The following is a 24,291-nucleotide window of genomic DNA, read 5'->3' as shown; positions in this document are numbered from 1 at the left end:
CGAAAATGAGTTGAACATAATTTCTATTTGATTTCGCAATATTAGTAACAACCCAACTGACGGAATCATCATTAGGTGTCTATATGAATTGATATGAATTTTATAAAACTTTCCTAAAATAGCACATTTGATTTATATGAGTCGAAAGTCGAAACGAAGTCGGATCACCGAAATCTGACGTGATTCATGAGCAAAGCTCACGAGTTTTGTTCGTCGGACCGTTTTGCTTGGGAAAATGTTTTTAACGTGCTATTAATATCCAAACAACCATAATAAACCGGGATAATGGACATTTTGCACAAAAATGTGAAAATGTGTTAAAAGCTAATTCTAATGTATCTCGAAATTTTAGAAATAATACAAATGACGGAATCCCCATCGGATGTTTAATTCTATGAATTGATATAAATTTTCTAAGAATTTTGTAAATAATAAAATGTCGAAAAGACGTCGGGTCACATAAATCTTACACGATTCACGAGCCACGGTCATGAGTTTTGTTGATCGGGCCATTTGCATGGTGATATGCCTAATTGGGCCAAACCAATGGGCCTACAATTTCCTTACATACTGGGCCACGAGCCCAATATCGAAGACCATTATCACCGAGGCCCAATCACCTTCAAGTAAGGTTTGGGCCCGACAATCTCAACTAAGCTATAAATAAAGGTTTGAACTCATTCCTTAAGGTACGTCGGATGAACTGAGTAATACTATCAAATGTATTCTCTGGACTATTTCCACTATCAGTACGTCTGACTTGAGCGTCGGAGGGGTTTCCGCCGGATCAACCCCGGCGTAGTTCACGTATGCTCATTTCGCAGGGACCTCAGGATCATCAAGTTGACAAGCTACTGATCAGCTTTGCTCTCCCAGCTCGTTTTCTACACTACCCTAGGTGATATAAGTAATTAGCATCATCACATGGTATTGGGTTGAAAAAACAAATGTGTGCAGAAGCTGAAAATCGAAGATATCTAAACCGAAACTATGTTGAATCTAAGAACACGAAGAAGAAAGTTGAGATAATTTCATTCATATTGTAACGGTCGTATTTTGTACAGAAGAAGGAATAATTAGTTAAACTAATCTGAACCTACAAAAACTATTGTACAATAAAACAAGGGGCTATACGACAAACACCCTTATTCGATTTATACTTAATGATAAATCCATTTTTATTAATTGATATTTGTTATAAACTCAATTGACATGAATTATCTTAAATATCCCCATTTATTATTAAGGAAAATTAATTAATTTTTTTAAATATGCTAATCCCCTTTAATATCGCCCATACTACGCCATCTCAAATTTTATTTTTTCTTTTCTTTTCTTTTCTTTTTAATGGTTTTCATTTATTTTATAATTTTTTTTTTCGATTTTTTAGTTTTAAATTATTGTTTTCTTATTTATATTTCATATTTTTTATTTTGAAATTTTAAAAAATAGTTTTATTTTTATTTTCATTTTTTTTCTTAATTTCGGATTTTTTAAATGAATTTTTTTATTCTTTTTCCCACGTTTCTTGAATAAAAAATATTTTGTTTAATTATTTTTTTATTATTTTTTTTTAATTCAATTATTTTTTATTTTAATATTTAAAAAAACATCCGACCGATTTATCAAAGTGTAATCCACTATAAACTTCGAAATCCGCTATAACTTTGAAAACCACTCTATGAAAACATTTATATAAACATGAAAACCACTCTACATAAAACAGCTATATAAACATGAAAACCACTATATATACACAATTATATAAACATCGAAAACCACTATGAATTCTAACAAGAAAACATCAAAATTCTGCGAAAAATAAGCTATAAACCCATTATAAAAGACAACATCTTCTCTCCAATGAACCCTAGAGCATAGTCCGTGTAATCATTTTCTTCTCGTTATTTGAAACGTAAACCACTAATATGTGATACGCGTAAAACCTACGTATATATTACCGCAAGTGTACAGTATCGCGTTTTGTAGAATAGTGAATTCCAGATATCGATCCACAGGGAATTAAGTTCCTAAATCTACCAAGTACCGTAATTATACTATCCTAAACTTTATCTAGACGGGAGAAAAAGATGGGAGATGACATGAAGCCAAAAGGAAACAAAAATAATAAAAACAACGGTCCGCCAGTATACGCGAGGAATTCCGACGTGTGATGGCTTCTAGGGTAAAATCCACCAGTGTACTATCGATAAAGATCTACAAATCGAAATCTATTGTCAATTCTATGTTCGCTAACCCAGACACTAAAGTACCCTAACCCCCGTCTCCAGTGTAGTTAGAGTCTACCCACAGGTCCGACGTCTCCGTTCAGAACCTGATATTAAGAGAGCATTTAGGTCAAGTCCTTAAGGGCTACCCGAGGTGCATCACGTCTCCGTTTCCACAACCCGAGCTATGTTTTCCTAAAATCAAACGAGAAATCCTCTCTCGAGTTCATTCCCATTTACAATCAATTCAACTGTTGGCCAAACAATCGAAAGCATTTAATACAGGAAAATATAAACAGAATCAAAGAACGACAAATAGATCACAGATCTGGAAATCAAAATCAATATATACAAGGTTTCATTTCCCCTAAAAGAAAATGCTCAGTTCATTACAAACATAGCATCAAAATGAAGAACACGAGAAATTATAAACTAAACGTAAAGAAAAGCTTATGAAAAACCCGAGTCGAAACCCTCGTCGAAGCTTCCCGCGAAGAACTGGCGAGAACCGAAGAGAAAACCGAAGAAAGTCGAAAGATAATCGAGATATATGTCGAGTGATAATCGAGAGATTGTCAAATGAAAAAGAGACCTTCTATTTATAGTGAAAAATCAAAGAAAAATATCTAGTCTCGATTTATGTGCCCAGATCGCGATCTGGGCTTCTTGGATCGCGATCTGGCAACCTCGAAAACTGCCCACCGCCTTCCCAGATCGCGATCCAGGAAGTGCGGATCGCGATCTGCCCCAACTTTTCGCTGCTACTGGAATTTGCCACCAGATCGCGATCCGGTGATTCTGGATCGCGATCTGGCCTCTGCATCAACTTCAAACATTTTTTTCACCCTTTTTCAGCCCGAATTCGACAATGGTGCATTTCACAAAAGTTGTAGCCCTTGAAGTTAGCTTTCTAAATCCACTTGAATCAGCCCAATCGGAGGTCGTATGCAAAAGTTATGCTTGAAATACCAAACACTGCCACAATCCGCGAGAATGCGCTTTTGCACGTGTTTGGTTTGGTTCTCGGCTTCGCTTCCAAAATCGTCTCGAATCGGCAAAAATAGCTTATCTTTACCTAAAATATAAATAAAACAAAAACAACATAATATATACAAATAAAGCCGAAAACTCGGACGAACGAAGACCAAAACTCGAAGAATTGATAAGTGAAAATCATGCAAAATGAACACTTATCACACCCTCAAACTTAGATCTTTACTCGTCCCGAGTAAATCAAAACAAAACAACAACAACCCAAAAACAAAAACGACGAAAGCAAAAAAAAACTAAACCTAGGCCACTAACGTAGGGAAACACGATTGCATTTAGCGTATGCAACAAGCCGTTGAACCCCTGGGTACCCCCAAAGGACGAGTTGTGTCTCGTGAGGGTTTTCAGACAACATACCCACAAAGTTGCCGGATTGGTCAAAGCATTTCAATTAATTCGAAAGATGAAACGAGCTAGATAACCTAAAATCTTAGAATGGCATACGGCTTAAGGTATTCGACTTTCTTACCGACGCAATTAGTTGTTTCTACACCAAAACGAAAGATAGACTCAAGAATCCGTAATTAAACAATAAACACAATTACCGAGGGTTTTGAGTAGAAATGTGGGTGAAAAGTAAGTTTTGATTCAGAAATTCAAAAACTCGAGTTGGGCATAAGTAGGTCTATTTATTCAAATAAAAGAAATGACAACTACAATATTTTTGGTGATTTTCATCACAACTTTTTCCTTTTTTCATTTTTTTTGAAACGGGCATAATCGTGACTCGTGCAAGGCTCGACACCACTGTGTTATCTCCCTGACCCATTTATCGAACTTTAGTCCAAGAAACCCCCAAGCTCGACAGCTCGAGAGACTTAGGCGACGAGGTGCACCCAACGGGTTAAGCTCGAGTCAGAAAGGCGGGGAAATCAGAGCGTGAATCACAACAATACCACAAATTATTATTTTTCTCTTTTTTTTTTTTTTTTTTTTTTTTTTTTAACATCGAACATAAAATAAAAACGTAAAGACCATTGATAGAACTTTTAGCCAACAACTGGAAATCGTGAAAACATAATTCAATTCTAACTCGCCCCCCAAACCTCAGACTATTATACCCCTCAGAAAAGTGCGCTCCAGCTTAATCGGAAAGGATTCGAAAGGCTATCCACACAAGTTGCAAAAACGCAGTCGGAAGATACATCTATAATTAGCCGGTTATCCATAATTTCAATTTTAAAATCAACTAGCCCATCTACTAATTCATTAATTGCTTTGCTTCAATAGAATCCGGAAATGCAACTTACACTCGATCCTATATGAAATGCATGTGACAAACATAACACAATTACGGAAATCGAAATACATAAATAAAACTAAATTATATGATATGCATGCAAAAGACCAAATCAAAATTAGCTAAACTCCCCCCAAACTTAAATCATGCATTGCCCTCAATGCGAAAAATAAAAGAAAAGAGAAAGAAATACGCCCTGAACAGTCCTGCCGCAGATTGATCAGTGTTCTACGGTTGCGAAAGTGTTCTTTGGTTGCACGGGGTGCCGTCAATTTTGGCACCGAGGGCGAATTGCCGGAATTGTCTAGACTTCCCGACTTCTTACTCTTCTTTCCTTGGGGACGAGATACCGGCAAAAGTCAAGAAAAAAAGGGTGAAATTTAGCTTTAAAATAATAAAAAAAATGCAAAAACGACAAAAATAAAGAAAATAAATGACGAGAAATAAATAATGGGTTGCCTCCCATTCAGCGCCTGTTTTACTGTCGACGGCTCGACACAATTTGGACGGATTATGTCCAATCCAAAGCCTTGTAGATTGCGCATCCATCCATCAGTCTCGATACATACTTTGCAATCATATCATGGACTAGATTGCAATCTAGTAATGACCATCCCAACCCATGGTACTTTTCGTTTGCTTTGGAAATCAGTCGGTAGGAGACTAGGATGGGTTGCTTGCCTACCGATCTCTCAAACTCGTACACAAGATATTCGAGCTTTGGAGTAAGCTCTACCTCAAATTTGAAACTCGTCTCCTCGCTCACACTCAAATCCGGAGTAGCAATGTGGATAGGATTTAGTTCGTCAAGTTCCTCTACCATCATCTTCATCCCACTCTCATCACACGCAAAAGTATCTACAGAACTGGGATGAATAATTCCCTCAAGGTGCTCAACCTCATCGTTCATACGAAAATCTGTAAATACCTCGTTGTCTTCATATAGGATGGTCGGATGTGATTTGTGAATGTGACATCTCTGAAAATTTTCGAAAATATTTGCCAGAAAGTGGAGTTCATCTTGTAAATAGCACAAGTGCTCATTTGTTTGTGCAATTCCATTTTCTGGGTTCAGCTTACAATGTCTTTCAATATCCTCCAACTCATGTTGAATGTAATCAGCTCTGGATTGAATCTTGTAAAGAGAGATATCATAAATCGAGGCCATCAATGTATACAAATCTGCTAAAACAAAATAAAAAAAAAAAATCAAAAGAAAAAAAAATGTCTAAAGTAAAGCAAGGATAGTTGGTAACGATATTAGTAAATTCAAGATTAACTAATTCCCCGGCAACGGCGCCAAAAACTTGATACGCGTAAAACCTACGTATATATTACCGCAAGTGTACAGTATCGCGTTTTGTAGAATAGTGAATTCCAGATATCGATCCACAGGGAATTAAGTTCCTAAATCTACCAAGTACCGTAATTATACTATCCTAAACTTTATCTAGACGAACGAGAATGGATGGGAGAAATAAAACTAAAAAGAAACAAAGTAAAAACACCGGTCCGCCAAGACAAACGAAGAATTCCGACGTGTGATGGCTTCTAGGGTAAAATCCACCAGTGTACTATCGATAAAGATTTACAAATCCAAATCTATTGTCAATTCAATGTTCGCTAACCCAGACACTAAAGTACCCTAACCCCCGTCTCCAGTGTAGTTAGAGTCTACCCACAGGTCCGACGTCTCCGTTCAGAACCTGATATTAAGAGAGCATTTAGGTCAAGTCCTTAAGGGCTACCCGAGGTGCATCACGTCTCCGTTTCCACAACCCGAGCTATGTTTTCCTAAAATCAAACGAGAAATCCTCTCTCGAGTTCATTCCCATTTAGAATCAATTCAACTGTTGGCCAAACAATCGAAAGCATTTAATACAGGAAAACATAAACAGAATCAAAGAACGACAAATAGATCACAGATCTGGAAATCAAAATCAATATATACAAGGTTTCATTTCCCTAGAAGAAAATGCTCAGTTCATTACAAACATAGCATCAAAATGAAGAACACGAGAAATTATAAACTAAACGTAAAGAAAAGCTTATGAAAAACCCGAGTCGAAACCCGAGTCGAAGCTTCCCGCGAAGAACTGGCGAGAACCGAAGAGAAAACCGAAGAAAAAGTCGAGAGATGGTCGAGATATAATCGAGATATTGTCAAATGAAAAAGAGACCTTCTATTTATAGTGAAAAATCAAAGAAAAATATCTAGTCTCGATTTCTGTGCCCAGATCGCGATCTGGGCTTCTTGGATCGCGATCTGGCAACCTCGAAAACTGCCCACCGCCTTCCCAGATCGCGATCCAGGAAGTGCGGATCGCGATCTGCCCCAACTTTTCGCTGCTACTGGAATTTGCCACCAGATCGCGATCCGGTGATTCTGGATCGCGATCTGGCCTCTGCATCAACTTCAAACACTTTTTTCACCCTTTTTCAGCCCGAATTCGACAATGGTGCATTTCACAAAAGTTGTAGCCCTTGAAGTTAGCTTTCTAAATCCACTTGAATCAGCCCAATCGGAGGTCGTATGCAAAAGTTATGCTTGAAATACCAAACACTGCCACAATCCGCGAGAATGCGCTTTTGCACGTGTTTGGTTTGGTTCTCGGCTTCGCTTCCAAAATCGTCTCGAATCGGCAAAAATAGCTTATCTTTACCTAAAATATAAATAAAACAAAAACAACATAATATATACAAATAAAGCCGAAAACTCGGACGAACGAAGACCAAAACTCGAAGAATTGATAAGTGAAAATCATGCAAAATGAACACTTATCACACCCTCAAACTTAGATCTTTACTCGTCCCGAGTAAATCAAAACAAAACAACAACAACCCAAAAACAAAAACGACGAAAGCAAAAAAAAACTAAACCTAGGCCACTAACGTAGGGAAACACGATTGCATTTAGCGTATGCAACAAGCCGTTGAACCCCTGGGTACCCCCAAAGGACGAGTTGTGTCTCGTGAGGGTTTTCAGACAACATACCCACAAAGTTGCCGGATTGGTCAAAGCATTTCAATTAATTCGAAAGATGAAACGAGCTAGATAACCTAAAATCTTAGAATGGCATACGGCTTAAGGTATTCGACTTTCTTACCGACGCAATTAGTTGTTTCTACACCAAAACGAAAGATAGACTCAAGAATCCGTAATTAAACAATAAACACAATTACCGAGGGTTTTGAGTAGAAATGTGGGTGAAAAGTAAGTTTTGATTCAGAAATTCAAAAACTCGAGTTGGGCATAAGTAGGTCTATTTATTCAAATAAAAGAAATGACAACTACAATATTTTTGGTGATTTTCATCACAACTTTTTCCTTTTTTCATTTTTTTTGAAACGGGCATAATCGTGACTCGTGCAAGGCTCGACACCACTGTGTTATCTCCCTGACCCATTTATCGAACTTTAGTCCAAGAAACCCCCAAGCTCGACAGCTCGAGAGACTTAGGCGACGAGGTGCACCCAACGGGTTAAGCTCGAGTCAGAAAGGCGGGGAAATCAGAGCGTGAATCACAACAATACCACAAATTATTATTTTTCTTTTTTTTTTTTTTTTTTTTTTTTTTTTAACATCGAACATAAAATAAAAACGTAAAGACCATTGATAGAACTTTTAGCCAACAACTGGAAATCGTGAAAACATAATTCAATTCTAACTCGCCCCCCAAACCTCAGACTATTATACCCCTCAGAAAAGTGCGCTCCAGCTTAATCGGAAAGGATTCGAAAGGCTATCCACACAAGTTGCAAAAACGCAGTCGGAAGATACATCTATAATTAGCCGGTTATCCATAATTTCAATTTTAAAATCAACTAGCCCATCTACTAATTCATTAATTGCTTTGCTTCAATAGAATCCGGAAATGCAACTTACACTCGATCCTATATGAAATGCATGTGACAAACATAACACAATTACGGAAATCGAAATACATAAATAAAACTAAATTATATGATATGCATGCAAAAGACCAAATCAAAATTAGCTAAACTCCCCCCAAACTTAAATCATGCATTGCCCTCAATGCGAAAAATAAAAGAAAAGAGAAAGAAATACGCCCTGAACAGTCCTGCCGCAGATTGATCAGTGTTCTACGGTTGCGAAAGTGTTCTTTGGTTGCACGGGGTGCCGTCAATTTTGGCACCGAGGGCGAATTGCCGGAATTGTCTAGACTTCCCGACTTCTTACTCTTCTTTCCTTGGGGACGAGATACCGGCAAAAGTCAAGAAAAAAAGGGTGAAATTTAGCTTTAAAATAATAAAAAAAATGCAAAAACGACAAAAATAAAGAAAATAAATGACGAGAAATAAATAATGGGTTGCCTCCCATTCAGCGCCTGTTTTACTGTCGACGGCTCGACACAATTTGGACGGATTATGTCCAATCCAAAGCCTTGTAGATTGCGCATCCATCCATCAGTCTCGATACATACTTTGCAATCATATCATGGACTAGATTGCAATCTAGTAATGACCATCCCAACCCATGGTACTTTTCGTTTGCTTTGGAAATCAGTCGGTAGGAGACTAGGATGGGTTGCTTGCCTACCGATCTCTCAAACTCGTACACAAGATATTCGAGCTTTGGAGTAAGCTCTACCTCAAATTTGAAACTCGTCTCCTCGCTCACACTCAAATCCGGAGTAGCAATGTGGATAGGATTTAGTTCGTCAAGTTCCTCTACCATCATCTTCATCCCACTCTCATCACACGCAAAAGTATCTACAGAACTGGGATGAATAATTCCCTCAAGGTGCTCAACCTCATCGTTCATACGAAAATCTGTAAATACCTCGTTGTCTTCATATAGGATGGTCGGATGTGATTTGTGAATGTGACATCTCTGAAAATTTTCGAAAATATTTGCCAGAAAGTGGAGTTCATCTTGTAAATAGCACAAGTGCTCATTTGTTTGTGCAATTCCATTTTCTGGGTTCAACTTACAATGTCTTTCAATATCCTCCAACTCATGTTGAATGTAATCAGCTCTGGATTGAATCTTGTAAAGAGAGATATCATAAATCGAGGCCATCAATGTATACAAATCTGCTAAAACAAAATAAAAAAAAAAAATCAAAAGAAAAAAAAATGTCTAAAGTAAAGCAAGGATAGTTGGTAACGATATTAGTAAATTCAAGATTAACTAATTCCCCGGCAACGGCGCCAAAAACTTGATACGCGTAAAACCTACGTATATATTACCGCAAGTGTACAGTATCGCGTTTTGTAGAATAGTGAATTCCAGATATCGATCCACAGGGAATTAAGTTCCTAAATCTACCAAGTACCGTAATTATACTATCCTAAACTTTATCTAGACGAACGAGAATGGATGGGAGAAATAAAACTAAAAAGAAACAAAGTAAAAACACCGGTCCGCCAAGACAAACGAAGAATTCCGACGTGTGATGGCTTCTAGGGTAAAATCCACCAGTGTACTATCGATAAAGATTTACAAATCCAAATCTATTGTCAATTCAATGTTCGCTAACCCAGACACTAAAGTACCCTAACCCCCGTCTCCAGTGTAGTTAGAGTCTACCCACAGGTCCGACGTCTCCGTTCAGAACCTGATATTAAGAGAGCATTTAGGTCAAGTCCTTAAGGGCTACCCGAGGTGCATCACGTCTCCGTTTCCACAACCCGAGCTATGTTTTCCTAAAATCAAACGAGAAATCCTCTCTCGAGTTCATTCCCATTTAGAATCAATTCAACTGTTGGCCAAACAATCGAAAGCATTTAATACAGGAAAACATAAACAGAATCAAAGAACGACAAATAGATCACAGATCTGGAAATCAAAATCAATATATACAAGGTTTCATTTCCCTAGAAGAAAATGCTCAGTTCATTACAAACATAGCATCAAAATAAAGAACACGAGAAATTATAAACTAAACGTAAAGAAAAGCTTATGAAAAACCCGAGTCGAAACCCGAGTCGAAGCTTCCCGCGAAGAACTGGCGAGAACCGAAGAGAAAACCGAAGAAAAAGTCGAGAGATGGTCGAGATATAATCGAGATATTGTCAAATGAAAAAGAGACCTTCTATTTATAGTGAAAAATCAAAGAAAAATATCTAGTCTCGATTTCTGTGCCCAGATCGCGATCTGGGCTTCTTGGATCGCGATCTGGCAACCTCGAAAACTGCCCACCGCCTTCCCAGATCGCGATCCAGGAAGTGCGGATCGCGATCTGCCCCAACTTTTCGCTGCTACTGGAATTTGCCACCAGATCGCGATCCGGTGATTCAGGATCGCGATCTGGCCTCTGCATCAACTTCAAACACTTTTTTCACCCTTTTTCAGCCCGAATTCGACAATGGTGCATTTCACAAAAGTTGTAGCCCTTGAAGTTAGCTTTCTAAATCCACTTGAATCAGCCCAATCGGAGGTCGTATGCAAAAGTTATGCTTGAAATACCAAACACTGCCACAATCCGCGAGAATGCGCTTTTGCACGTGTTTGGTTTGGTTCTCGGCTTCGCTTCCAAAATCGTCTCGAATCGGCAAAAATAGCTTATCTTTACCTAAAATATAAATAAAACAAAAACAACATAATATATACAAATAAAGCCGAAAACTCGGACGAACGAAGACCAAAACTCGAAGAATTGATAAGTGAAAATCATGCAAAATGAACACTTATCAATATGTCCAAGAAAAAAGTGCAAGACCAATTATATTACGAAAAATTAACGTAATCCACTTTAATAATATAACTGTCCAAGAAAAAAGTGCAAGACCAATTATATTACGAAAAATTAACGTAATCCACTTTAATAATATAACGTAACATAATCAACAACAAAGTTATCGAAATCCACTAAAACATACGTAAATCCACTACTAACACAACTAAAAAATACATAAATTCACCATTCAAAAATCCGCTATTTAAAACGTAAGTCACTACTAAATCCAGGAAAAAATGCAACATCAGTACACCACCACCAACAAGGCCGACGAGGGTCATTGTATCAATCTGATCAAGAAAAAAATAATTTATAACAATTAATAGCCTTTTTCACAATATCGTTATCAAATAGGAACTTTCCCCCACAAACCCTAAAACCATTGAATAAAGATGATTGAAGCCAAAAAAAATTTTTTAACCTTTTTCTACCACCCATAGATATCGTTCGACGATGATGAAGAGAGAAGAAATAGGGGTGGGGGCTGGGGCGGCGCCAGGCAGGAGCTGAGGCGGCGCCGTGCGGGGACTGGGGCGGCGCCGGACGAGTGCTGGGGCGGGGCCGGGAGACGGCTCGGACGGCGGCTGGGGCGGCCCGGGAGGCGGCTGGGGCGTCGCCGGGTGGGGGTTGGGGCAGCGCGGGTGGTGAAAAAAGAAGAGGTGAACGGAAGTAGATCTAGATCTGCAACGGTGAATATAAAAGAAAAGAAAAAGAAAATAAAATCTAGAGAGAAAAAAAAAGAGATACACGTTATGTTTAAGGGCGACATTTGTGGGTGAGATTGAGAACGTGATATTAAGGGAACAAATATTACGTATATTTATATTCAACCCTAACATACCTTATAATAAGGTAAGGGTAAAATTGTGATAATTAATTAATTTTTATTAATAAAAGATGTTTTGGATTTATTTTAAAAATAAGAAATAAATTTGGGCTCCTTGTAATTGGACTTTTGTGATGAGGGGGTTTTGTGAAATAATCCCCTAAAACAAATAAGCTAAAAGTGTTATTCACTTTTTCACAATAATAGAAAGTGCTATTAACAATATAACAGCTTATACCAAATAACTGAAATAACAGAAAAGACTTGAAGATTTGTCATTGTTGAACTTGACTTGAGTTTTGTACATCATAAACATATAGAGAAGTGATACACAACAGATAAACAGTAACAATACAATCTTATACAAACAAAAGAGATACATACACATTAACAAAAACCTATTACAGCAGAGAACTTTGAAACAAAAATACAGACATAACTCAACAAAAAAAAAAGAAGAAAATACAAACATGTGTCACAATATCTTCTTCTTCAACACTTTGCAGAAATTCTTAAAAGAAAAGTAGGCCGACGAAATACTCATTTGTGTGTATCCGGAGACTCTGTTATTCCAACTCTTTTTCCGCCTTCGTGTCTGCTGTTTTCCGAGAACTTTAAGCTAGCCTTGTGGTAACCTTTTTCCTTCTCGGCTTCGCTCCATTCAGAAAGGTAATAATCTTCCTCTGTTTTGCCCTTTGCTGGTTTGGTGAACATTCCACCCCATTGCGGGAAGTGTATTAACGTAATTACGGATGTGCATGCTATAATCATCACCCCCATTAGCATTATACCTTTTTCTGTAGTGTATCTCGATCCTCGGAAGAATATTACTTGTGTAATAACTGCTCCCACGTTTCCACCTGCTCCCGTCATCCCCGATATAATTCCCAATGACCTGGTAATAACAACAACATATCAATCAAGTCTATATTATTATCCGATAAAAATTTAGTGAACCGAATAGGTAGATAGGTAGATGGATACCTTCTAGAAACGAAAGGAACAACCCCGAAAGTAAGTCCACAAGCAGCTTGAACGAAAACCGAAAATATGAGCATCACAGCGACTGACACACCCAATGTTCCAACTTTCCCCAAAATAATACAGAATATTCCTCCCAAAGTCTGCACTGACCAAAGTGCCCACAGCCTACCTCTCATTCCGTACCTCCTTGCAACAATATCTGACAGCATACCTCCTCCTGGTCTCGAGAAGAAATTCGCCAAACCGAAACTGGCTGCAATGATTCCAGCTGTGTGGAGGCTCACGTTGAATCTATCATAAAAGTACTGCGCGATTATGTTGTCTATCGCGAGTTCAACTCCGAAGCAATACCCGTAAGTCAAAGCCAAGATCCACCCTCTGTAGTTTGTGACGGCGTGATACAGAACCTTGCTGAATTTGTCTTTGTGCTTGTCTCCCGATTTGTGGAGCTGGGCGTAGTTTCCGTCTGGCAAATCTTGGCCTAGAAAGAAAATCCCGTACGCGCACAGCATCTGAAACAGGCCAGGGATGAAAAACGCGATCCTCCAGGCCGTGAATTTATCGGAACCCATTTTCAAGATGAGTTCGAATCCTATGGGCATGATCAGCTGCGTCGCACCCCCACCGAGGTTTCCCCATCCTCCCGCAACACCGTTTGCTGTTCCGACGACCGGAGCGGAAAACAAGGAGCTCATCCAGAACTGTGTGGACACAAAAGTTGCGAGTGAGAAACCGGTGAAGAATCGAACGAGGAGGAAAGTGGTAGGACCGCTGGCGATGGAGCTGCAGTAGACCGCCGGAGCAGTCAGCAGTGTCAGGGCGGCGGAAGCTAGACGGGGCCCGAATAGATCGCAGGCCGACCCCATCGCCACCCTGGCAAACACCGCACCGGACACCGCTGCTATTCCTGCGTTTCCAATTTCCGTGGCGGTGAGATCGAGATCGTCTCGGATGATTGGAAGCAGAGGCGGGGCCGCGAAGGTGGAGACGAAGCAGGCGAAGAAGGAAATCCAGGACAGGTGGAATGCACGCATGTGCGGTGCGGCCACCGAGAATAGACGAAACTCGGTGGCTTTGTGCTCGGAGTCCACCGGAAGCGCAAACTTCTTCCGGCCAGACTCTTCCGTAGCGCTGTAAGCAGGTACATTCTCCATGTTTCCTTTATATATATATATATATATAGATTTACCCTCTCTTTAATTTCTTGATATGCTTTAGTTTGTAATATGAAGCAGAGAAGGAAATGATGAATGTTAAATAACTAAGATTGGTATGCTTTTATAGAGAGTCCATATATCATATATGTATGATTGATTATATTATATTATATTATATTATATATATGACGTGTGCAAATAATCCGTACTGATGGACAATGGCAATTGTCAACCCACCTGTGTGTTTTTTTTGTTAAGGTTGTCTTTTTGTTTGTTACAAGGGGCTACAGATTTTGTTCACTTTTCGTCGAGTCTCATTGTTCAGTTGTTGTTTGACATGTTAGAAAAGGAAGAAAGATTGATTTTTTTTTTTTTTTCCCAAGGAATTGGTTGTTTAATGGCATAGTGTTGTAATATTTATGTAAACAAATATTTGACTTTTTACAACACTAGCCGTTTATTAATTCAAGATGTTGATTAAATAGTAATATATTCATACACCAACACCACCCTTAATTCTAAGTTTTCATAACTTATATTGATATGTATATACGAGTGTAGGAAATTCAAATTATCTTAATTTTTAATTATATTACAACCCTAGGAAAAAGAGAGTTCGTATGTCAACACCTTAATTTTGAAGAGTAAATATGTAAAAAAAAAAAGAAAAAACAAAGACAAATATATTATTTATTTTTCCAAATATCTAATTAAATTTAAAATTTGAAATACAATAACCGCGGGTGATGCAAGCCAATATGGAGCCAAGGCAAAAAAATAAAAAAATTGGGTCCCTTATTTATTTTTAGTTTTTTTGTATGCATATTAAAATTATTAATTGTTATATTATATTTGATTATTTTCCATAAAATTCTATAGAAAAATATCAAAAGAAAAAATTGGCGGTTGTACTTGTGAAAAAAAAAAACAGTTTTGGGGTGCCTTAACATAATATATAATAGTTTGGGGCCTTAGGGACAATGCCTATTCGTGACGCGGGGCCTTTCGACAACAAATTAAAGCGAGACGATAAATACATAGGATAGAGAGTATAATCCTACTTCTACTTTGTTAGACACTAAGGTCTCTCGTTTGGTTTGGAAGATTAGTTATGATTAACTAAATAATTGAATTTTTTTTATGTTCGGTAAATTCAATATTAAAAATTTGTCGACCTTGAAATATTATGTTATCATATCTCAGCTTGGAGAGTTTTTTTATTTGACGTTCCATAATCCAAATATTTATGTTTTTATTAAATTATTTAATCTTAGCTTGACTAATTTTATCCTGACAATCAAACGAGATTCAACAGATATTTTTGATCAATCAATTCTTGATAGTAAATTTGTAAGAAAATTAGGAGATGGAAGTTGGAACTTTACTATCACAACAAAATATTTTCTTAAATACCAAATTAAAATATAAAAAATCGAAAAAGTAAAAGAAGAATCTATTTAGATGTTTTAATTTTTATGAAATAAATTTAGATCTACCATTTACCAACACTAGAGTATCAAATAACAAGTTAATTAATTATAAATTATAATTAACCGATACGGTGCCGTTTTCAGGACCAGAAATCAGGCTTTCTTCTGCGCCACCGCCAACAGGGTGCCGCTCAGCTTACCAATCTCATTAGCGAAGTCGTCCACCTGCGGCAAGTTGACCCCGAACTCCGACAACCCGCCGGTGCAATCGGAAAACGTGGTCGACGAGATATAAGTTTTGAGTGAAGAATAGGGATCCGATTTCACGAAGCCGATGCTCTTTTTTATGCCGTCGATCATGTTCTCGTACGCCTCGTGGCACGTGTTCTCGATTGATTGCTTCGACTGGGGGTACAGCTCCGCCGGAAGCGTCGCTCCGACGCCGACGACGATGGATTTTCCGGCCTCGACCCTGTCCATCACGCCGTTCAGCGCGTTCGTCATCGCCTCCGCCCAGGTTTTGCCGCCTTTCGTCAGTTGCACGCAGAGGGTCTTGTCGTCCGCCGTCTCGCAGAAGGAACCGGCGGCGGCGGACAGGACGAATGCGGCGGCTAGGAGGGCCAGTGACAAACAAACGGCGGTTTTTGTGGAAGCCATTATCGAGGTGTTCTTTTTTTTATTTTTTTTTATATATATTTTTTTTACGTTAATTAATGAGAATCATTAACGCACTAATTACTATAGTTTAAGAGTGCATTAGATGATCCTGAGTGTTTAAGAAAAAATACGGAAATATAAATAATTAAATGTTTTTTCTTAAAATGGATTTCTGTTTGAAACGAGCCCTTAAAACTTGTTTATCCTTTGTAATTATTGGTGGAAGGGATAAATTATAGTGTGTGAAAATTACTATTTTTCTTTAATATATTATATTTTTTTTGAATCATCGTAAATCAAACCCGTGCATGCAAAACTGGCGCGAAATAGTAATTTAAGTCAAAATTTGACATGCACCAACTATAAATCTTTGATTTCAACAATGAGAAAATCTATATTTACACTCCATATATAAAAATAAAATAAAAATAATACATGTTTGTTTTATGATTAAGGGTGGAAATTGGAATGAAAATTTCTAATTCCACGAATTCTGATCCAAAAATATCGGATTTGGAACCATATTTTTCATTCTGTTTTCCGAATTTATTTGGAACGGAATCAAAATTGTATATAAAATTATCGAAAATTTTGATTTTTGATCCGATTAATTTTAATTCACAGTAATAACTTCTAGTAGAGAAATCGGAGTTCAGTTCCGCGATTTCAATTATTTATTTAGAATTTTAACTTCTATTAGGTTTAGGCTTTAATTAAAAAAATCCTTTATGGTGATTTTCATAATTTTTTAATTAACTTCATTTTTAATAGAAATTTCTACTAGGATTAGACATTATCATTTTTGTTTTTATTTTGCATTTTTATCAATCAATTATATGCTTTGAGTTCATCAAAATTGATTATGTTAACAAAATATAGTAGCAAACTTACGACTTATTATACTTCTAAAATTTGAGTATTAAAAACATTCTAATGGCTAAGTTTTATATCTAATTGATAAACGAAAAATTAATAAATCATTGCTAATCTAAAATTAATTTTTAATATACGTATATGTATTAACTTGTACGTATAAAGTCGGTGACTACGAGTGATTCAATTACTATCATATGTTGCGACGAAAAATAAATTTGGATAGTATTGCATTTTTTTTTTGTCAAATCTATAATTAATAAAAAATACCAATTAATAAACAAAATGTGTAGAAGAATTTCCAATCGAAATATCTCTCAAGAAATACAGCCGTAAATGGCGAAGCTATAACATAAAAAAACGAAGAACGAAAAACGACGTCGTAATTGTGCCATTAAAACATTTGTCTAGAAGGCCCTTAATTATACATAATTGTAATTTGGGCCAATCTAATCGAACATCTACTAATAATAATATTATTTTAATTTTTAAATTATAATTAATCAATCACTTTATTATATATTATGAATTAATTTAAATAATTCATGTCTGCAGAATAACAGCCAAGCAATTATCCACCTCCTTATGCAAGAGCTTAGTGTATTTAGCCACCGGAGAATCGACGTGGAACTCGGCCAGCGCCTCCTCGCAATCGCCATGCAAGGCGGCGCTGAGTCGCGACATGACGGAGCCGATGTCCTGGACCTGTATGGATCCGAGGCTCTTCTCCATGTCGACGATTCTCCCCTCGAAATCCTCGATGCATGAATCCAATATCGATTTCTGGCTCTTGATTTCTAGGGTTGAAATCGCCGGCTTCACCATCGGAACCATCCCGGGGAGGCGCTTTGCCAGCTCGAGGGTTGTCCGGAGGGAGTTGACGGAGGCATCGTGCCAGTTGGTGGCGTTCTTCACCATTTTGTTGCACAGCCGCTTGTGGGAGGCGGTGCGGCACCAAGGGTTCACTCCGGCGAAGCTACGAGCACCCGCGGTGGGACCCTCGGCCGCGAGAAGGAGGAGAAGAGCGGCCGCGGCGGCTACGAATAGATAGTTGAACTTCTTTTGAGCCATGATATTTTTTTATGTTTTTGGCTCTTGAAATTTAGCCCTTCTATCTCTCTTAGTTATCTCTCTCTCCTTTTTTTTTTTTTTCTTTTAATTTGTTGATGATATTTTATTATATATAAATGGGAATTTTCTATTTCTTGAAAAAAATTAATTTTGTTTGTGGTACGGATTATGGTGCTGTTAAAAGGAAGCGGTTCTCCTTTGTTATAGACAAGTTCTTGACGTACGTTCGTTGTTTTAAACAAGTTTTTAATGTTTTTAATCGGTTACAAGTTTACAAATTAATGCGTGATTAATTAAATTAAATGGATACGAAATTTATAAGTGTTACTAATGTGAGATACAAATCTTTAGATTATTAATGCAAGGTTGAAAAGTAATCTAAGTTATATGGCTAACTCAAGCTTGCTTCATTAAATATAGTATTCATATGGGAGGTGCTTCAATAAATTTATAAATAAATACATAAATTAATTAATTAAGGAAAAAAAAAAAGCTCCCCTCTAGAATTACAATTCTCTCTACAATAAAATAAATTCATCTTTAATTTGTAAAATCATATCGAATTATTAATGGTACGAAAATGAGTTTATCTTGATATATAGATCAAAATTCTCTTGATTAAGGCGGGAAAGAGAAGTAAACATATGAAGATATTATATACTAACAAATGTTAAAAACTCGATCTAGTAAATTTTACTAATATTGTTCACGAATCGAAACCTTTTTTCCTTCCTCTCGTTACTTAACCTACTTTTTTTCCGAAGCCCGGTGATTCTTTAATTAGGAATGCTAAAAAGTTTGTTGTATATCGAGTAAAGAAGAAATTGTACAGTAGAACCTCGATAAATTAATAACACCGTTTAAATAATAGTTTCTTCCGGTCCCGACTCACTCAAAACCAACTAAATTATTAGTTCGATAATTTAATATTCGCTAAATTAATAGAATGTTGCTAGTCCCGACTGTATTAATTTATAGAGGTTTAACTGTATATGGATATATCCACACCATGAATGATTAAATAGTCTATAATAGTTAACTTTGTTGAGAGTATGGGTCTCCAAATGGGATTCGATGATACATCGGGTTATATACACTGGGTGATTTCTAACTCTTGATCTGCATATAATAATCACGCATACCTATGTGTCTGCGTCTTTAGTTGATGATTATTTAACTCCATCAACGGTAATAACTCACTCAGTGTATATGACTCGGCGTAACATCGCCAAATGCTCAATATTGTCAATTGCAGGACCATAGGGATCTAATTTTAGGAGGAAATATTTGTTTCTTCATGGTTGATGGTTTTTGCACTACTCAATTCATATTGTTTATAAACTAGGTTTTGAATAATAGTATGTTTGTCAATTCAAAATCATAGGTTGGCTTGTAAATTGGTATGATTTCATTCCTTTGCATGTATTGTAAAAAAATTCCCTTTATATGTGGAAAATGATATATAGAATAGTTATAATTCTTTGGAGTAACCTTGGCAATGCTAATTGGTTGAGCAATTAATTAGAAGACCTCACCATCTCTCAAATGGTTACAATAAATATTCCCATCCCACATAAAGTTTCTATAAAAAAAATATAAATATAAATATAATGATTATATATTATATATATAACAACTAAACAACAATGAATTATTTATTAAAAAAAAAAACACAAGTGGTATTTTTATTTTTAAGTCTAAGATATTGGAGATATTATCACCTTGCAGAAATAAAGTAGTTTTGGTTAGCATGTAATAACTAGCCAATGGCAAGCTGTCAATTATTCCACGCGTCATTCAAAAATATATATAAAAAAATTAAAAAATTAAAAATTAAAAGCAAGCACGTAGCAAGTGATGATTATCATTAACTAACCTTAATTTTATAATTAGATAACTTGCAAGATTCTATATTATTATTCTCCCCACAGGTACCAAGACAAAGCTGACTATAATTAAATAATTAGATGCTTGCAAGATTCTATATTCCCACAAGTATTCAGTACCCAGCTGAATATACTATCAATAATTCAAAATTACCTCAGGGGTACAGAAATCTTGAATCTATCAACAAATTACTTTTTTTTTTACAGTTAAACTAAGACCTAGTTGATGAAGATAATGTTGTAATAATACCCCTTGTGTCTTTTCGAATCATGTTCGAGGCACGAGGTTTTAGGTAAGAATCGTAAGCAAGTGAAATTTAAGACAACTTGCGTAAGATATTGAAGATTTCTACTGTGAGAGACTTCTACCAAGTTTATGACGATAACACCCTCGTGTTTATGTGTGTAAATATACCGATATTCCTTAAAAATACCTGCTGATGGATATATTGCAGTTTCTTTAACCACAGATCTTACACGTTCTCCATTTCATTTCCTGCAAATGAATGAGAGAAGGGCATAATTGTCATTACAGACATGAAATCGAAACAGACAAAACAAACAAATAAAAAAAGGTCTAGTAGGAATCTTATATAGAATAATATACAAAGTCAAGAATTGCACATTCTCTTGTGACCTTTTAGATTCCTGGTAAGCTAAGGCTCCAAAGTCAATGCCAGAAACAAATCGTGAAACTCAAAACATTACGATCCCACTACGAAGAAACAATTGAAATTTACGCAACTAGGCCATTTAACAATCAAAACTCCATATACAAGCAATTTTCTTCCCTCCCCTCAACCCCTGGAAAACCGATTCGCATGTTGGAAACATTCAATGTTTCTTTATTTTCTTAAATGTCAAACAACAACTGAGCAATGAGACTCGACGATAGTGAACAAACTTCTACCCCTTTCTTGCACACAAAAAGACACTTACGCAATAATTTTTTTTTTTTACATTAATCACAAACCTGAACAAGTTTGAAATTCGCCAACTCTCCAAAGACACAGGTTGTCCTTTTCAGCTGTGAGCTAATACTTATATGTATATAAATATATATATAAAAAAATATATTCTAGTAATTAATTGTACTGGATTAAAACAGTATATAAGAAGCACCCAAGATTACTTCTAAAGATCATCTCTTTCTCTGCATAGTAAAGTGATCCAAAGGGTAAGCAAAAGCTTACCACCTCTAATTTTCTCTTTGGTTCACTTTCTTGCAGCTACTAAACTAAAAACCAGACATGGAGAACGTACCTGCTTTCAGCGCTACAGAAGAGTCTGGCCGGAAGAAGTTTGCGCTTCCGGTGGACTCTGAGCACAAAGCCACCGAATTCCGGCTATTCTCAGTGGCGGCACCGCACATGCGTGCATTCCACCTGTCCTGGATTTCCTTCTTCGCCTGCTTCGTCTCCACCTTCGCCGCCCCGCCTCTGCTGCCAATCATCCGAGACGATCTCGATCTCACCGCCACAGAAATTGGAAACGCAGGAATAGCAGCGGTCTCCGGTGCGGTGTTTGCCAGGGTGGCAATGGGGTCGGCCTGCGATCTATTCGGGCCCCGTCTAGCTTCCGCCGCCCTGACACTGCTGACTGCTCCGGCGGTCTACTGCAGCTCCATCGCCAGCGGTCCTAGCACTTTCCTCATCGTCCGATTCTTCACCGGTTTCTCACTCGCAACCTTTGTGTCCACACAGTTCTGGATGAGCTCCTTGTTTTCCGCTCCAGTCGTCGGAACAGCAAACGGTGTTGCGGGAGGATGGGGAAACCTCGGTGGGGGTGCGACTCAGCTGATCATGCCCCTAGGATTCGAACTCATCTTGAAAATGGGTTCCGACAAATTCACGGCCTGGAGAATCGCGTTTTTCATCCCTGGCCTGTTTCAGATGCTGTGCGCGTACGGAATTTTCTTTCTGGGCCAAGATTTGCCAGATGGAAACTACGCCCAGCTCCACAAATCGGGAGACAAGCACAAAGACAAATTCAGCAAGGTTCTGTATCACGCCGTCACAAACTACAGAGGGTGGATCTTGGCTTTGACTTACGGGTATTGCTTCGGAGTTGAACTCGCGATAGACAACATAATCGCGCAGTACTTTTACGATAGATTCAACGTGAGCCTTCACACAGCTGGAATCATTGCAGCCAGTTTCGGTTTGGCGAATTTCTTCTCGAGACCTGGAGGAGGTATGCTGTCAGATATTGTTGCAAGGAGGTACGGAATGAGAGGTAGGTTGTGGGCACTCTGGTCAGTGCAGACTTTGGGAGGAATATTTTGTATTATTTTGGGGAAAGTCGGAACATTGGGTGTGTCAGTCGCTGTGATGCTCATATTTTCGGTTTTCGTTCAAGCTGCTTGTGGACTTACTTTCGGGGTTGTTCCTTTCGTTTCAAGAAGGTACGATTTTTGTCTGTCTATCGGTTCACTAACATTTTATCATATAATAATATAAACTTGTTTGATGAAATATTGTTGTTATTACCAGGTCATTGGGAATTATATCGGGGATGACGGGAGCAGGTGGAAACGTGGGAGCAGTTATTACACAAGTAATATTCTTCCGAGGATCGAGATACACTACAGAAAAAGGTATAATGCTAATGGGGGTGATGATTATAGCATGCACATCCGTAATTACGTTGATACACTTCCCGCAATGGGGTGGAATGTTCACCAAACCATCAAAGGGGACAACGGAGGAAGATTATTACCTTTCTGAATGGAGCGAAGCCGAGAAGGAAAAAGGTTACCACAAGGCTAGCTTAAAGTTCTCGGAAAACAGCAGACACGAAGGCGGAAGAAGAGTTGGAATAACAGAGTCTCCGGATACACACAAATGAGTATTCCGTCGGCCTGCTTTTCTTTTAAGAATTTCTGCAAAGTGTTGATTGCATGAAGAGATTACTGCTCAGTTGAATATTCTTTTGATTTGGTTTGGTGTGAAGAAGAACGTACTGTGACAAATATCTGTATTTTGTTGTGTTTTGTTTTGTTTTATTTGTATTGGTTCAAGTTCCCTGCTGTAAAAGGTTTTCATTTTAATGTGCATGTATCTCTTTTATTTGTATAACATTGTATTGTTACTCTCTATCTGTTTATGATGTACAAAACTCAACAATGACAAATCTTCGTTTAGCAATCCGTAACTATTTCGAAAATTGAGATATTATTCCAGCAGTGTTTATGAATTCTAGATTCCCCTACATACCCTCACAAAGCAAAACGCAATCAGTACTACTACACATTTGAAATAATTTAAACCAGCTTAACTCTAACGTAAGTTTTCGAGTTTTACACGATAAATTCCAGCAGTATAAGTGAATTCTAGCATATTAAGGAAAACAAAAAACACAATGTTGTGAAATCAGACAAGGGACAACAGTATGAAGAACCAGCATATTACGATAGGCAATCATTTGATTCGAAAACCAAATTCACACATTTCAACATGTTTGTAGGATTATTTCTGCAAATTAGACAACGTATAAGCCCTAGGAAGCTGTAAATCATGTTCAAAGGGGATTAAATAAAAAAAAAAAAAAAAAAAAAACGAACTTTCGAATGGCAATTCAAATTCACAAGAGATTGCATCTTTCAGCTTAAGAAAAACTCACCGGCGACGTCTGTCCGACGAGTTCATCCACCGGGTTTTGCTGATTGAATACGACGTCGTGTCATCGGTTAAGCCCCAATTACGCAATTCGACAATTTTTGTGATTAGGGTTCCAATTTTGAGGGATTTAGCTCCCACCAACACTGAACCAGAATCTTAGCCCCATCGAATCGGGCCCAAATAGTAATTATATGATCATTATGGATCAAGAACTAAATTTTATTTTCACCCAAGGCAAGGCCCAAGGGTTGGTATAAAGTTGACAAATGATTAAATAGTGAGTTTTATTTATGGTCTTACTACTAATACAATATTCTCATCTAATCATTTAAATAAACATGTCGCAAATTGATCAGATTCATGAATGAATTACATCAAATGTGAAGCATAACACTTGCATAATAGGCAAAATTAATCCAACAAATCCCTTATAGAATTCTAACAAAATCCTAAATTACGAGTTTAGATACTATGTTCTTCGAAGGAAAACAATAAAAATAGGAAAAAAGAAATTGTGATATACTTGATGTGAATTGTGATAGACATAAACTTATTTATTATTATT

At 37.3% G+C, this 24,291-nt stretch overlaps 3 protein-coding genes and 1 long non-coding RNA gene across 5 annotated transcripts; 1 reads left to right on the top strand and 3 right to left on the bottom strand.

Annotated features, from left to right (window-relative positions):
* Window positions 1-12,588: 12,588 nt before the first annotated feature.
* Window positions 12,589-14,200, bottom strand: LOC148766649 (high affinity nitrate transporter 2.5-like). Its single transcript, XM_088827450.1, has 2 exons — window positions 13,033-14,200; window positions 12,589-12,943 (listed from the first exon to the last, which is right to left on the bottom strand). Exons 1-2 carry the CDS (start codon window positions 14,184-14,186, stop codon window positions 12,589-12,591), a joined length of 1,509 nt encoding a protein of 502 aa, XP_088683576.1. The 5' UTR covers window positions 14,187-14,200.
* Window positions 14,201-17,692: 3,492 nt separating this feature from the next.
* Window positions 17,693-18,220, bottom strand: LOC148766648 (uncharacterized). The gene has a single exon (XM_088827366.1). It carries the CDS (start codon window positions 18,218-18,220, stop codon window positions 17,693-17,695), a length of 528 nt encoding a protein of 175 aa, XP_088683492.1.
* Window positions 18,221-20,199: 1,979 nt separating this feature from the next.
* LOC148766647 (uncharacterized) lies at window positions 20,200-23,898 on the bottom strand. 2 transcript variants are annotated; one of them, XR_016035141.1, is made up of 4 exons: window positions 23,728-23,898; window positions 22,825-22,987; window positions 21,370-22,690; window positions 20,200-20,602 (listed from the first exon to the last, which is right to left on the bottom strand). It is a non-coding gene; the product is annotated as an uncharacterized LOC148766647 (long non-coding RNA). The 2 variants fall into 2 exon arrangements; XR_016035142.1 differs by having other exon boundaries at window positions 21,370-22,290.
* Window positions 21,196-23,259, top strand: LOC105967951 (high affinity nitrate transporter 2.5). The gene is made up of 2 exons (XM_088827451.1): window positions 21,196-22,510; window positions 22,599-23,259. The coding sequence occupies exons 1-2, from the start codon at window positions 21,357-21,359 to the stop codon at window positions 22,951-22,953; spliced, it is 1,509 nt and encodes a 502-aa protein (XP_088683577.1). The 5' UTR covers window positions 21,196-21,356; the 3' UTR covers window positions 22,954-23,259.
* Window positions 23,899-24,291: the final 393 nt, after the last annotated feature.

Source organism: Erythranthe guttata, chromosome 12, assembly GCF_056151865.1.
Source record: "Erythranthe guttata isolate IM_541 chromosome 12, IM_541, whole genome shotgun sequence".
In the NCBI taxonomy this organism is placed as follows: domain Eukaryota; kingdom Viridiplantae; phylum Streptophyta; class Magnoliopsida; order Lamiales; family Phrymaceae; genus Erythranthe; species Erythranthe guttata.
This window is presented reverse-complemented; position numbering and strand designations above follow the sequence as displayed.